Consider the following 16,649-nt stretch of genomic DNA (forward strand, 5'->3'; position numbering starts at 1 on the left):
TTCACACTGCTGAGAGTCAATTGGATCAAACACCAATTCCATCAGCCTTGATCAAACACAAGACAAATCTCCATGTAGAAGACAATAGCAACAACCATTAATTTTTTTATCAAAATCATCTAGGCCTTTAGGAGCCTCCTCTTCTTTATTTATAATGTTAATGGGGGAGGGAATTACAAAATAGAAGGTTCCTCAAAAAGGAAACCAAATATTCTCCTAATACAATAGCTACTAAAAACTGAAATTAGAAACTAACTGAAATTAGAAACTAGTTGAAAAAGGAAACTAACTACTAAGGACTTGACTCAATTAATAACTTGACTCATAAGGAAACAAATATAACTCAAATCAAGCCCAACTAGAAAGGAAACTAATGAAAATGGAAACTAACTAGTAATCGTACTAACTAGAGCCCGTACTCAATCTTAGAGCCCCCTTTTTAGACCCATAAAAGTAGTCTATTACACTCAAAACACATGGGATCAAAAGCCTAACATGTATGGAACCCAACCCTAGGCTTATTCCTAATAAAACAAGCTTATTTTGGTAATTAATCTGCATCACTATGTTGCATACAAGCAATTATACAAAATTATCATTGTTATATTACATATAGTCATATACTAAACGCATAGGGCGTCTATGTGGGAGCCTTGTCTCCTAGGCACACCCCCCCCCCAACACCTTGGGTTACCTAATCGCTGTGACAACTATGGTTCTAGTCGGTTCTACCAATTTAAGGCCAGGACTGGAACCAGACCAATTAGTTAATCGGTCCTATACCTTGGAACCAGGATCAATTACTAATCGATCCAGTCTGTTCCGGTTCTTAATTGGTCCAAGTTCTTAAACAGTTTGAAAACTAAAACACCAGTCAATTAAGTCCAAACAGAGCCCTTTTTTAGCCCCTATATTGGGCCCATACACAATCAATGATAAAATCAGACAAAATTAAATATAAATCCCATTTTAACATGAGTACGCTTGGCCAAGGTAAGTGAATAATGAGTGATAAACCTAACCACCAATATAAAAACCGCCATAATCAGCTCCTAATTGGTTCTAACTAGCTAATCAGTTCGGTCCAGTTTCGGTTCTAAAATACACCTCACTCTGATGGCTTAGGACCAGAACAAACAATTAAAAATCCGTTCCAGTTATTGTCGGTTGATTCTGGTCCAAGATTGACTCCCCTAGAGAGCTAGAGCGGAGGTATGAAATGAATTATGAAATACTCTCCCATATAGAGCCATGTACCTCACACATGCATTACTCTAGCTACATTAAGTTAAAAAGAAATCAAATCCACCATGAAAGGTAGTAATAGATCCATACCCAAACCAGCCGCATGGTTGAAAATATAAAACAACTTTGTCCCCAGTTGTCAAGTTTGTCAAAATCATCTCCCCTGGTGAATCAGCCCAGGTCCTTCCAAATATAAGGTTGTTTACTTTAGTGGGAGGAGGCACCAAATCCAGGACTACACCATCTCTTTTAAGGATCACACGTGTCCTGCTTGCCAAATAATACAACCACATGAGAAACCAATTCCTTCCAACATAATGCTAGGACTTAATTAAGTCAAACATAATAAAGGGAGGGGGAAAAACTACAGATTGCAATGATTCTTATGATTACAATCAAATTAGAACTCAATTTATCAGCACGCAATCAGGGAAAGGTTAAGCCCCAACCAAAGAGCATGAAAGTGCAACAAAAAATATAAAATAAAATGAATTCAAGTTAAACCTTTGCACAATTAGAGAAAACAATGTCTTAAATCCAGAAAGGGTTTTGGACAACCAGAAAGCGATCCAATCACACTTAATAGGATCCACTCGATTATAGTTATCAAGGTGTCGCCTAAGATGCGCCTAGGAGATAAGGCAGTTCAGCCTGGACTAGTGCCTTGGCCGCCTTGATGCCTTGACGCCTTGCTGGTGTCACCTTTCTTTTCCCATATCTTCCACCATGAGTTCCAAAAGTCGGAATCGAATCGCTTAGGGCCCGCTTAAACACTCAATAAAATAAAGGCAACACCCAATAACAATTGTATTGAAATAAAGCTTCAACTAAATGGCAGAATTGCAATTAAGCTGAAGTTTCCAATGAAGGTGGCAGTTTTGTAAATAAATAGAGAATGGCAATTTTGGAAATAAAAATAGTAGTGGGGTTAAACTGAAATAAAACCAAGAATAATGGCAGTTCTGTAAATAATTAACAGAATGGCAATTTTGTAATTAACTGGAACTTAACCAAGGGAAGCAAAAGAAAATGACTTGAGTGGAGAGCAAACGTATGGCCAAGGACAACTAGGAATTTAAACTAAAATAAGGACAAATCAGGTTAAACGAAAGAGGTAGGGGCACTTTAGGAAATAAGTGAGAAAAGACTTAAGACACTCACTTAAAGAGGTTATCTTCAACCTCATGACACCCATCACAGGGGCGGTAGAACTAGGGAAAGAAATGGGAGAGAGAGCTCCTTTAACACTTCACGATTTGGCCTGAATTTTCAGACGAAGGCTATCAACCCTATGACCTCTTGATTCCGGCAGAGAGGGCCCCCAAACTGCAAGCAACCTGGACATCTGTACCTGCAACTCAATTCAGCGCAAGACCCAGAACCATATCTGATTTTTGTCTTCGATTCTCACTTAGGAATATCAACTAGAGCCAAAACTCTGGATTTTCAGTCGCCTTCAGGTGGAGAACCACCACTCAAAATCTCAAGGGGAAAGGAAGGGGATCAAAGAAGATCTGACCACTCCTCTCAACCTGTATTGTCACTAGTTGGAGGAACCGAACAGAAAAAAAAAAAAAAAAAAAAAAAGAAGGTTGTAACAGATTGATGGGGAAGGGAGAAGAATATAGAAGAGATAAAGAGAGAAGGGAAATATCAGAGGAGAGATGGGAAAAATTCAGAGAAAGAAGAAAGGGGAATCGGCAGCCATGGTTCTCATACCAAAACTCTTAATCAAAATTTCTATTCTTCAAAATCTAAAAATTGAGTTCTTCTCTATTACATGACTAATATAAAGGAAAAATCAAACAATTAATGGAAACTACTTGAAAATGGAAACTATTCTAAAATTAGAAACTAGCTAATTTGAAAAGAAATTAAGTCTAAACAATAGAAAATCAAATCAAAAGATATTTCTTTCCTAAGTCCACCGTGCAACTGCATCACACCACCTTGGTCGCTTTGTCACCTAATGCACTCCACAAACAGGTCAAATGAGGGAAAAATTAACACATTAATTTTTATTTTATTTTATTTTTTATTTTTGGGGGGGGGGGGGAGACTAAATACTTAACTCATGGGATAATACAACCTAAGCACGATGTGGGTTTAATTCCTATAAACAAATCCACACCCCAAACCATATTTTTCCTTCCTATATGTAAGTTGCACAACAGTTAATTAGCGCTATTGCAACCTGTTGGTTGCGGGTCAAAACTTGGAAAAGTCTCTCCTGTAAAGCACGGGGTAAGGCTTCATATATTTGCCCCTCCCAACAGCAGGAGCCTCGCAAACTGGATGCTCTTTTTATGTAATCCTTCAGTCTTTAAAAAAAAAAAAATCTAAAAAGGAAGTCCTCCCACTCAGGCTACAAGGGAATTTACAAAGGAAATGTATAAAATATGTGCTCAAAGGAATAAGAGAACTTTTTTGTTCAGGCTGTACGAATATAGCAATGTACATAACCTTGAAAGGACTCCACAAGAAGAAGAATGTGTTTCTTGTATTTTTCTTGGGGTAATGGAGAAGGGAGGAACCAAGGGCGATATTCAGCTTACCTTCCAAGAGGATAGATGTCAACTGAATTTCCTAAAAATTTAGTCTTCAGTTTGGATGTCAGATCATATGTAAAATGTTCATTTTCTGCATGCCCAGCACCCATTGGAGGATGATGACACACCTGAAATAGAAAAGGAATTATAAAAAGGCAAAGTATTCCAACCAGACTGAACATGAACGTTGCAGCAGGAAAAGAGGGGGGGTGGATGCAAGAGTTTTAACCAAAAATAAAAACATGCATAAGAAAATGTCAGCAGCAAAAGAAGCCAAGAGTAAAACAAATGTAAGAAAAGTTATGATCCTGAATAACTCACCTGCTCTGCAATGAAAGTTATGCCTCCATGATTAACCATTTCATAAGTCTCGCCAAGTATGGGATTAAAAGGTTTCCACATTCGTTGGTAAGCAAAGTATACAGATATGAACCATGATGCTGCAATCGAAACCACAAGTTCTCGTATTTAAAACACATACATACACATACACATACTTAGTAAACACTTCAATCCAAGTGACTACTTACAAGCATAAACCAACCGCACGTAGGGATCCTCACATTCATCAGCCTGATCTAACAAATAGGAGTACTCCATTAACTGCGACAACCGAAGCCATCAGCCATTATTCTATGACCAATAAAACAGCATCAGTTATATTACATAAGCCTTACACACATGAAATTGAAAAGCAAATTGTACACACCTCTGCCATTCTCTGAAGCATTGTCGTTGGCTCAAAAATAAGGACTGGAAGTGTTACCATCGATGTAACATCTGATCCTATATACTTTTGCATCATCTTCCAGTAACCGTCTCTATCCTACAGGGGAACAAGAATGCAAAATAAAGACATGGAAACTGCAAAAGGTACTCCAAAGTACTACAAACATTTGTTTCATGTGTTGAATAAAGCAGTATGCAAAAGGTAATCACCAGGTAGAAATTCCATGGTACACAGACAGGTGCATAGACCAACTGATTTGTGTTATACCGAGAAAGTGTGGTTCAAGACCCAGATTATCAACCAAGCATCTGAGCAGGCATGTCCATGTGTGTGTGTGTGTGTAGAGAGAGAGAGAGAGAGAGAGAGAGAGAGAGAGAGAGAGATTTATATTAATTTCATGTAAGTAATAACTAGGCCAAAGTGGAGTTAAAACAGATAATCGCTAACGAGTCATACAACAAAATTATGGCGCAGGGTTACTGAAACTCACCTGAGACACGAAACTATTTAAAAACCAATTTAATTTCATGCCAAGAAAATCCACAACATAAGCTATTCACCTACTTGGGAGACTCACGGGAAGATTTAGAGATTGCAAGAAGGATCTCCTCATGGTCTTTATTGACCTAGAAAAAGCTTAAGACAGAGTTAATCTGTCAAGAGTTGAAGAGAAGTGTTTCAAGGAAATATGTGGGCATAATTAAAGATATGTATGATAACATGGTGACTAGTGTAAGAATTGGGGGGAGGGGGGTTAGGGTAGAGAATTCCCAATTACAGTTGGTTTACATCAAGGATTAGCTTTAAGCCCTTATTTGCTTGCGCTTATCATGGATAATTATACAAGAGACATTAAGATGAGGTTCCTTGATGTGTGCTTTTCATCATGGTTCGAAATCTTGGACCAAAATTTCACAGTATCAAACCAACCCGAGACGAACCATGAATTGAAATCCCATTGTAACTGGTTTCGACCAATTTCAAGGGGTTTGACTAAAATTCACACATTTCAGTCGTTTCGGCTGAAAAATACCAACTTTGACCTGTTTTGGCCAGCCTATGACATGAATTTTCCCCCAAAAGTACCTGGTTTCAACCAGGTTTTGTAAATTTTGACCTAAATTTCGGTTTCAACTAAGATTTAGAAGCTCATTTTTGCTGATGATATTATTTTGGGGATGAGACAAACATCAAGGATTAGCACCAAGTTGGATTATTAAAGATCAACCTTGGAATCAAAAGGTTTAAAGATAAGTAGAACAAAGACATAATATATAATGTATAGTGTATAAATTTAGTTAAACTAGGACCGATAATGATGTGGTGAAAATTGATGAGGGAGATTTTGCAAAGTGATTATTTTAGGTATCTGGGATCATTCGTAAATAAAGAATGTGATATAGAGGATGATGTTTTACAAAGAATTAAAAGAGGATGGATGAAGTGGAGAGGTGCATCCAGAGTATTGTGTGATCAACATATTCCGTTAAAAATTAAAAGAAAATTTTATAGGACAATCATACGACCAGTTATGATGCATGGTACAGAATGTTAGGCAGTTAAGAAGCATCATGTAGATAAACTCAGTGTATTGGAGATGAGGATGTTGAGATGGGTGTATATTAGATCCGATTTGGGAGTAGCTCTAATACATGATAAGCTACAAGAAAGTCGTCTGAGGTCGCACGAACATGTTCAATAGAAGCCTTTGGATGCTCTAGTATGAAGGAGTACGAATGAGTGATTTGATTCAGATTGAAGGAACTACAAGAACTAGGGGCAGACCTAAAATGACACCCAGGAGAAGTGGTGAAGAAAGGCATGCATAGCTTAGGCCTTATTTCAAATATGGCCTCAAATAGAGCTAATTGGATGGTAAGGATCCATGTAGCCGACTGTATTTATAAGGATGAATTGTGGTTATCGTTCAACCAAAGTATATGCCTAAAAAACATCTTCCTTTTTTATAAGTAAAGGCATCCTTTGTAATGAAGAGATCTAGAGACCCACATAGCACTATTGTATTTGATTATGTTTGGGAATCTGTAGTAATCTAATGGACTCAATAATCATGGTCTACTTTTTTTCCAAAAGAGTTTGTGTGATAATAAATACTCGGAGAGCAAGCAAGAAAACTTGGATTTGCATCCAAAGGTGGCCCCACTCCATATATAAGATGACGAAGACTATAACCAACTCCAGTCCACCACCCATGTTTGTTTCATTATACTATGACATGGCCAACTGTTGTGACACAGTCGGAGGATAAATGTCTAGAGGCTTTTATCCTGTCCGGAACTCAATGTGGTACTAGGACTCTAGGATGGGTACAGGGGTGATTTGCTTGTATTTTTTACCCTCATATCTTTGGCTCGTTGTAATGAACCATATATATGATGTATGATTTATGAAATGATGTGCATATGTAAGTTGTTTTAACTGATTACATATGTTCTAGTACTAAACTTTGTGTGGAGTAGGCCATATTAGAGTCTAGAATTAATAGATGTCATGAGAAGAAGGATTAATAGCCTGTATACAAGAGACTAGATGGACGAGTAACAAATCTAAGGAGTTAGAAGACTTTAATTTGGTCTACGAGGATAAATGTAATAGAAATGGAGTGGGAATACTAGTGGATAAAGACTCAAACAATGATGTGGTGGATGTCCAAAGACTTGGAGATAGGATAATATCCATCAAACTTGTGCTGGAGAAAGAGGATGTCAATGTATTTAGTGCTTATGCACCCAAGTAGGATTGGATGAAAGTAGCAAGTTACATTGCTAGAAATAGATGGATGGCTTACTGCAAAGTTTTAATCGGGGAGAACAAATAATTATAGGGGGTGATCGGAATGGACATGTTGGGAGAGACTACAGAGGCTATGAGTGTGTACATGAAAGCACTATGCTTTTGGCAAGAGGAATGAAAAGGGGATCTCAGTTTTATATTTTTTTGTCGTGTATGATTTATCCACTGTAATCACTTATCTTGAAAAGAGGAAGGAGTATATAGTTGCTTATAAAAGTGGGCACCATAGTAGCCAAATAGATTTCTTCCTCACTAGAAGGTCTGATATATTACTAGTTAGGGATTGTAAGGTGATAATGGGGAAGAGCCTGTCCACTCAACATAGATTAGTGGTCATGGATATATGCCTCACTCTACAAGATCATAAGGAAGGGAAGCTTATTTGCCCTAAGATAAGGTGGTGGAGCTTATAGGAGGTTAACTTAAATACTATAACAACAACAATAAAAAACCTAGCCTTATCCCAACTTAATGGGTTGGCTACATGGATCCATAGAAAAGCAAAATTGAAAAAGTCTAAACATGAGTGGAGGAGAGGAGAGGAGAGATGGGAAGACGAGAGATGAGAAAAGAAACATGAGTAAGAAGGAAGAGAACCCAGAAATTAGGAAAGTCTCAACTAAATGGGGTTAGACACATGGATCCTTGCTCTCCAAAAGGTTCTATCCAAGGTCATAGTGGGGACAAGACCAAGGTTATGCATGTCATTCCTCACCACTTCGTCTATGGTCATTTTAGGCCTGCCACTATCTCTTTTGGCTCCTTCGATCTGAATCCGATCACTCCTCCTTATTGGGGCGTCCTCAGGCCTCCTTTGGACATGACCATAACACCTCAAATGACTTTTATGGAGCTTATCGTTGATCGGGGCCACTCCCAAAACAGATCTAATATGCTCATTCCGTACTTTATCCTTCCTAGTTTTACTGCACATCCATCTTAACATCCTCATCTCCACTACACAGCTTATGATGGAGAGCCGATAGGGGTAGGGGTAGGGGTAGGGGTAGGGAAGCATCCCTGAGGTGAGCTCAGAGTTGCAGGGGAGGGAGAGGAGAATCACACACACAGCCCTAAGGCTCTCAAACATTCAAACTCAATTCATCATTCAATTCTTTGATTTGTCCAATGGTTACAACCATTATATAGGAAAAATAAAGAAATAAAAAGGAAATCAACTAAAATAAGAAACTACCATAACTAAGCAAACCAACTCTACTAAAACTCTAAATTGTATGTGATCCCAACTTGCTAAAATAAAGTGAATAAAATCAAATAAAATCCAATCTTCCTAAACAAAGTAAATTCCTAAAATCCTACTAGGCCCAAAAAGAATATGGATCTGGTTCATCTCTGTCCGGATATTCCGATGGGTATGGATCACTCCATGGGTGCGAATCTACATCAGTTTCTCAATATGACTCTTCTTGACTGCTCAACATTTTGCCCCCACACATCATAGTTGGACGCACAATAGTGTTTTACAGGACTTGAATACATTCACTAATAAAGTGGTCAACCAAGGAAAATGGGACTTTAAGGGAGATACTAACACGATGTGGAACAATATGACGACTTTGTATTAAGAAGGTTGCTAAAGATGTCCTAGGGGAATCGAAGGGGGAACGACTTCCCACTAGGGAGACTTGGTGGTGGGACAATGAGGTTCAAGCAGCAATTAAAACTAAAAAAGCTTGCTTTAAGACCTGAAAAATTACTAAAGACAAAAATCTAAAAATGTACAAATCTACCAAAAATAAAGCTAGGAAGATTGTGGGGAAAACAAGGGCAACGAAGTATGAAGATCTTTTAAACCATTTGAGCACAAAGGAAGGAGAAAAAACACTAGATAAGATAATTAAAATAAAGTAAGAGAAGAAATTTCAACCATGTTAGATGTATTAAAAGTGATGAGGACATTATGAAGAGATGGGAAAATTACTTTTACGAACTTCTAAATGGAGACATTTTGAGTAACGGTGGCCCTAAATACTACATTACTCATCAAGACACCACACGCCATAAATATACTCGAAATGTTAGGGTGTCTGAAATTAAAGAAGCCTTAAGAAATATGAAAGTAGAAAAAACACCGAGCCCACCCAATATAAGTGTGGAAGAGCTTAGGATTATGTAAAGTATCTTGGTTAATCAATCTGTTTGAAAAGATTATGAGCACAAGAAAAATGCCATATGAATGGAAGAGAAACATTGTAGTTCCGATCTACAAAATAAAGATGATATTCAAAGCTGCAATAACTATAGAGGCATAAAACTAATGAGTCATACTATAAAATTATGGGAAAAAGTGATTGAAGCCCACCTGAGAAGAGAAACTTCTATCTCAAAGAACCAATTTGGTTTTATGCCAAGTAGATCAATGACAAAATCTATTTACCTATTCAGGAGGCTCATGAAAATATTTAGAGGTTGCAAGAAGGGTCTCTATATGGTCTTACTTGACCTAGAAAAACCCTATGATAGTCCCTAGAGAGTTAATCCAGTATATACAAGAGAAGATACGAGTGTCAAGTAAATAGTGGATATAATTAACGACATATATGAGGGCATGGTGACTAATGTGAGAATCGTGAGTGATCAAGGTAGTGAATTTGTAATTACAATTTGGGTTACATAAAGGATCAGCTTTAAGCCTGAGGTTCCGAGACGTATGTTTTTTTTCTGATGATATTGTTTTGGTAGATGAGACAACAATAGGGATTAATACTAAGTTGGAGTTTATGGAGTGACTAATGTGAGAATCATGGGTGGTCAAGATAGTGAATTCCTAATACAATTTGGGTTATATCAAGGATCAGCTTTAAGCCCTTATTTGTTTCCGAGGTATATGTTTTTTGCTGATGATATTGTTTTGGTGGATGAGACAATAGTAGGGATTAATACTAAGTTGGAGTTTATAGAGATCAACCTTTGAATAATAAGATAAGTAAAACAAATACAAAGTATATGGTGTGTAACTTTAGTTACACTAAGACGGATAACGAAATTGTGAAACTTGAGGAGAGAGAGATATACCATAAAGTGATTATATTAGACATATGGGATCAGCCATAAATAAAGGTGATATAGAGGATGTTGTTTCTCAAAAATTTAAAGTAGAATGGCTAAAGTGGAGACGTGCATCGTTAATATTGTGTGAGTGATGCATTCTTCTAAAGCTTAAAGTAAAATTATATAGGTCTGTTGTACGACCGTCTATAATGTATGGGCGGAATATTGGGCAATTAAGAAGCATCATATAGATAAATTAAGTGTAGCAAAGATAAAGATGTTGAGGTTGACGTGCGGCAAAACTAGGAAGGATAAAGTAAAGAATGACCATATTAGAGCTGATTTGGGAGTTGGCCCTATACATGATAAGTTCTGAGAAAGTCAAATGAAGTGGCATAGTCATGTTCAACGGAGGGCTTGGGATGAACCAGTACAAAGGAGTGATGCAGTTTGGCGATGGATCTAGTATCTCTTTTATTTACTTTCCTTTTTTAGAGTTAGAATTAGTAATGGTAGATTTTTCTTTCAGTGAGAATTTTATTTCTATTTTAGTTAGATGCAATATTTGTTTCAAATAGGAAAGTAGGACTGTTTTCAGTCTTTAAATAGGATTATTGAACTCAACTGAGAGGAAAAAAAAAATTGAATGAATTTGAAGAGATATGTTTTGGTTTGAATCGATGATTGCCATGGGTGGTTTTCTTCTCTGAAATTCTTCTTTTCTTCCTCTCTATTTCTTTTGGTTTTTCCCTTATCTTCTTCTTCTTCTTTCCTCCTTATTTTCCTCTTGCTGGCTGAACCCCTGTTCTGGGCGGTAGATTACAGCCCTCATGATGCACATCGATTTCTTTTCTGTATGATCTGTTAGGGCTGAAGTTTTGATCGAATGTTTCCCCTACTTGGGCGACCTTAATCCTAGAATTTCATCCCCAAAGGATCCTTCTATCAAGAGATTCGAACCTGGTTCAAATCTGGTTCTGCACCTTGTGCTGGACTGAGTTGCAGGTACAGTTGTTCCTCAAGGTTTGCTGGTGCTAGAGTGGAAGCAGATTTGCTACTGCGACTTCTTGTGAAGATTTCAGTTGGAGCTTGTGGCTGAGAATCAATAACCAACAAGTTTGGGTTATCGCTGGTTCTACTCTCTGTCGAGACCTAAGATTGAAGATGAACAACCACTTATTTGCAACTAAAACACTTGCTGAAATTTCACATGAGGTCAGATCTTTTGTTATTTTCACAAAGCCCACTTCTTTCTAAAGTTTTGTTTCTAATTATCTCTAATCTGAACTTAAATTCCGGAATACCCCCCCTCTTTTACTTTCTATTTCAGTTTGACCCTAGAACCTATTTTCATCTCTTTTAAGTGCTTGAATATTCCTGAATTCCCAAAATTGCCCCCACAACCTTTAAATTGAGGTATTTTATCATTCTTGTGGACCCTAAACGATCCGATTTCAGTCCTTGAAACCCGGATCCGCATCAAGGAGTGATCTGATGCAAATTGAAGGAGCTAAAAGAACTCGGGACAAGCCTAAAATAACCCTAGGAGTAGTGAAGAAAGAGATGCATTGTTTCGGTGTTGACTCTAGTATGATCTCAAATAGAGCCATTTGGAGGGCTAGGATCCATGAAGCCGACCACATTTAGATGCGATATTGCTTAGTTGTGTTGTTGAGGTGTTCTTTTATTTTTAATATTTTTTCTTTGCTCGGATCCATTTACCAGACCCCATTTAGTTGGGATAAGTCTTATTTTGTTGTTGTTGTTGTTGTTGTTGTTGGCCATATTAGATAATGTATACAGCAGCACACAACATATACTACCAAACTAGGCTCCGAAGTCAAACTACCATTTTGGGTGTGATTTTTTAAAATCCAAAGGTTTCACTATGTTTAAAAGGCTTAAAATAGGCTTTCATAAAAGTTTTGGGTCCTAATTTAGCTATTTGGCCTCGAAACCCTTCATTGGAACTTGCAGCCAAAATTGTAGAGTATTCAACTGAAATCTTGAACCTTGATTCAACTTCACCCACTAGTGACACTTTTATGGGATAGACTTGGCATACATGGTCTCAAACAAGATGGTGTATCCCCCCCTTAGCTCAAGCCTGAAGCCAACCCACTCAATTTCCTTTCAGGCCACATACAAGCCCACCCAATCAGTTGCCTACCTATTTCTTCAAAATCAATCTAACAGGTTATTACTTCATTCTTAAATTCTGTGAACACCAAAGCCACCAGAGTATAAACAGGCTGGACTCGGGGATCCCTCCCACTGACATTAGGTAGGTCCTCGCCAAGCACAGCCTTGCTCAAACACCAACTCCCCTACAGCTGCTCTTAAGCATCTCATATAGCTTGCCCTAGTTCTGTTTATAAGCCAATTCAACATTGCAAGAAGCTAGGATATGTGAGCACTATCACCCCAGTACTAGTATTTAACAGGCAACTCAGCATGACAAAAAGGCCAGGTAATGAACACAAAGAATGCAGGAGAAAGCAAAAACCAAGCTAGAAACAGGAAAGCATGGAAGAAAATGGACCAATGTGAAAGGGGAAAAAATAGCGAACCTCCTGCTTCCATCTTCCCCTCTGAGCTTCCTCCTCCGCATCTTCTGCAGCTCCTTCTGGATTTACAACTTCCAGTCCCTCGTAACCAAGCAACCTGGAGAAGAAAAAATAATACCACGCATTGGTTATAAACTAAAATTTCCAAAACGCAAACCAATTAGTCATCCCACATGATAAGAAGTAGCATGAGTCCTGCATGCAATAGGTGACAATATTCAACAAATAGCAGCAAAGATGGGATAGTAACAGCTTCATTTATTATTCCGAACCCCTCTTCCCCAAAAAGAAAAATGATGTTCCTAACAGAAGGACTAATCACAAGGCACAGATTTTAAATTAACAGTGAAGTACAACATAAACCAGCAAGATTTAATCAGGACCAACAAAGAAGCACAGAACACAAATAATAAACATAATAAATTAGCAGTCACTAAGAAAGGATGTAACGGCTGAAACTATGAACCTGTTATCAACTTATCATAAAACCAAGTGGAAATTATTATTTTCTGATCATCAGAATCAAGCCCTGTACTTTCCTGATTCACATAGAAGTTACATAGAACCCTGAAAGGAGGCAAAATGAAAATAAGTCTGGGTACTTTTACAATTAGCATTCCTCAGTCAGAACCTGTTCAATTTACAGTAAGTTTTAGCGACGACAAATAATTTCTCAGTACAACTCTCCATCTCCAGGAAGGCTCCCACCAAAACAAAGTGCTTCCTCGACATAGAACAGCCATTTTCCACATCCAACTCTGCAACATGAGATATCACAACTGAAAACTCAAATCTCAGATAAACAAGACAGAGTGGGAGGGGGAGTTTTGGGGGGGAGAGAAAGGGTTATGGGGTTGTGGAAACAAGTTCCTTGTCTGTCTATCCTCGAGCCAGCACTGGTGAGCAGCATTTTCTAAAACATAAAAATTTTCTTTTAATGGATTGGCTATAAAAAAACAGAACTCAGTAAAAAGTCAAAAATGTAGAACTTACAAACTTAAATACATAGATAGGAAATGGAGATCATCGGAACAAAAAGTTAGCTCACCTTTTCAGTAAAAGAAAATCAGAACCAAATGGCTAATCCAGGGCATCTGATTCACAAATGTTATCCATGATAGGATTAAAAAACTGATTACCCAACTAGTTCGCCTATAGAGATAAAGAAAATTTCACAATTTTAATGGAGGTGTCAACTTCACTTGTCCAAGATCTCTTTCTATGGATCTCACTGGTCAATTCAATACAAAAAATAATTCCAAACCATACATTAATTAAGCCAATAGATTATCTTCTTCCCACCCACAACACACCCCCCCTTTTCAATGTTCCAGTATCAATGCAAAATTTAACCACTTGACATGCCATTCAAGTAACCAGCCCAAATACGTATCCTGTTCAAGGGCCAAAATAACGAAATTTCACAGCGAGTTAATGTTGACAATATCCAGGGTTTTGCAATTTCAACAGAGGTAGGAAACAAAAAAAATTCATAGAACTCGTGGCTCCCATTCCATATCGAAACAAGGATAAGCTTCAATTTAATTAGGGATGAGAATAGTGTAGAGTCAGCAAGTTTGAATCGCGTAGAGAAATAAATCATGCTTTGATAAAATAGATGCACAATAATCCATAATTGAAGAGTACCGTAGCAACAATAGGCATAAATCTCCAGTTCACAGAGCAAAGATAAAACTTATAAGAAAAAACAAACAGATAGAGAGGGTTTCAAGTCAAAATGATCATTTCGAAATAACAACACAACCGCGTCTACTGATCATTACGAAAAAAGATAGGAGAATGAGTTATAGATTAAATCGGAAGAGTCCACGTACCCATTGACAGATTTGTGCATCGCGTTTCCGAAGTTGGACAAGCTAGAAGCGATGGAAGAGAAAAATCCACCACCCTGCTTCTGATCCTTAGAAGCCATCTTAGGAAACCTATTCGATTTCTCTCAGGTCGAGAAGATCTGCTAACGATTAAATGAGATTTTACGGAGAAAACAAACTAAAATTGCTCGGATAAGATCTTCCTCGAATCGATCTCCGACAAGAAGCCTAAAGCCTCAGATCGATGATCGATTCCCTTAATTCGAAATCGAGAGTTTCCAAGGGTTATTGTCCACGGTAGACAAGAAAAGATATCGAAGGTCAAAAACAAAATGGATAAAGGGAGCAGAGTGGAATTTCGAATAACAGCAAGGACCGGAAGTGGAACTCGTTCGCGGCTGTGTTGTTTAAACTTTAAATTTTAAAAAATTGCCTTGGACTCCAACTCACATGCCACGCATTAACTCAGGAGCAGACAATGAAATTATAACCTTTACCGAGTCTTGAGTGCACGACTCCTCTCGTTGCAAGCTTTTCTGGTCAAGCGATGAGGACCAGAAAACTGAGATGACCACGGTCTTTTCACAACTTGGCCGCCGAGGTTGACTCGGTTCCGTAAAGTCGGCCTAACCGTGTGAGGCTCTATTATCCCCCTCCGCCATAGTGGACATTCCACGAACATCTTGAAGCCATTGGAGCTGTTTTGTGATTGTACCACTCTCCTATGCTTGTCTTGTATTTCTTCAAACTCTCTGACCCCAAAAAGGTATACAAGGGAATGTAAAAAAATTTAAAGTTTTAACAGTTATACTTGTCTTGTGATTCTTCTGTTGCTTCTCTTTCATACTTTTCACGATAGATATACAAGGGAAAGGAGAACTGGTCGTTGGAACAAAATGTTAAAAGTTAATGGGAGAAAGTGGAGTGTGCATCAAATATTGTTGGAATTTAAATGATAATTTAATTTAAATTATTATAAGATTCAAATTACCTTTTGATTTCTCGTGTCTTTTTCAGATTTGACCATCTTTCTATCTTCCTGTATGACTCCTCGTATAATTATCTCTATATATTCTCATAATTTTTTATATATTTATAAATAATACTTAATATGGTCTCTTCATTTTTAGGATTTTATCTCTTCATCTTAATGACTCTTTCACTTCACTTTATAAGAGCCTTTGTCTCTTCATTTTGAGGGACCTTATCTCTTCCTCTTCTTTTGAGAGACTTGAATGAGGGATCAGGATATTGAGAGAGCACACTTATCTTTGGTTGTTGAGCTTTTAAGAGATCTTCGAACCACGAACTTTTTAGGAATCCTGTAACAAAATATATTAGCAATATAGACGGGTTGAGTCGTGTCACTTGACACTCTCCTTAAGACCGTAAACGCCCCCAATGGTGCAACCGGGTGAGTTATGAATCGGCCTCCAAGATGAAACAGCCCAATGGCACCCCTAGTAGTTGTGCACTCAACTGCTAGACCCCTTCGAGTACTCTAACGTTGTGCTCAAACTAAGGATGAAAAACTCAAAATACACTTAAATATAGACACTCAAAATAAGAGTAAAATAATATCGCAATTCTCACAACACACTATAACTTGAGTGAACTTTGTAATTGCAATTGATGTATACAATGCCTAGAGATCCCCTCTATTTATAGAGGAAAAGAGACTTCTAGAAAATAAATGAAGATATAAGGTCTCTTATTCAAGTCTCTCACAAGAAAATGAAAAAAAAAGGTCCCTCAGAATGAAGAAACAAAGACTCTCATAATGTGAAGTAAAAGAGTCCTTAAGATGAAGAGATAAAGTCCTAAAAATGAAGAGACTATATTAAGTATTATTTGTAAATACATCAAAAGTTATGAGAATACATAGAGATAATTATATGAG

The 16,649-nt window shown here is 37.6% G+C and overlaps 1 protein-coding gene across 1 annotated transcript; it reads right to left on the minus strand.

The window, feature by feature from the left end:
- Positions 1-1,268: 1,268 nt before the first annotated feature.
- Positions 1,269-15,471, minus strand: LOC122057261 (oxysterol-binding protein-related protein 3A-like). The gene is made up of 8 exons (XM_042619310.1): positions 15,241-15,471; positions 14,753-14,889; positions 12,921-13,014; positions 4,504-4,620; positions 4,325-4,397; positions 4,116-4,234; positions 3,801-3,922; positions 1,269-1,512 (listed from the first exon to the last, which is right to left on the minus strand). The coding sequence occupies exons 2-8, from the start codon at positions 14,848-14,850 to the stop codon at positions 1,284-1,286; spliced, it is 852 nt and encodes a 283-aa protein (XP_042475244.1). The 5' UTR covers positions 14,851-14,889; positions 15,241-15,471; the 3' UTR covers positions 1,269-1,283.
- Positions 15,472-16,649: the final 1,178 nt, after the last annotated feature.

The sequence above is a fragment of the Macadamia integrifolia genome, chromosome 12, assembly GCF_013358625.1.
Source record: "Macadamia integrifolia cultivar HAES 741 chromosome 12, SCU_Mint_v3, whole genome shotgun sequence".
NCBI classification, from domain to species: Eukaryota; Viridiplantae; Streptophyta; class Magnoliopsida; order Proteales; family Proteaceae; genus Macadamia; species Macadamia integrifolia.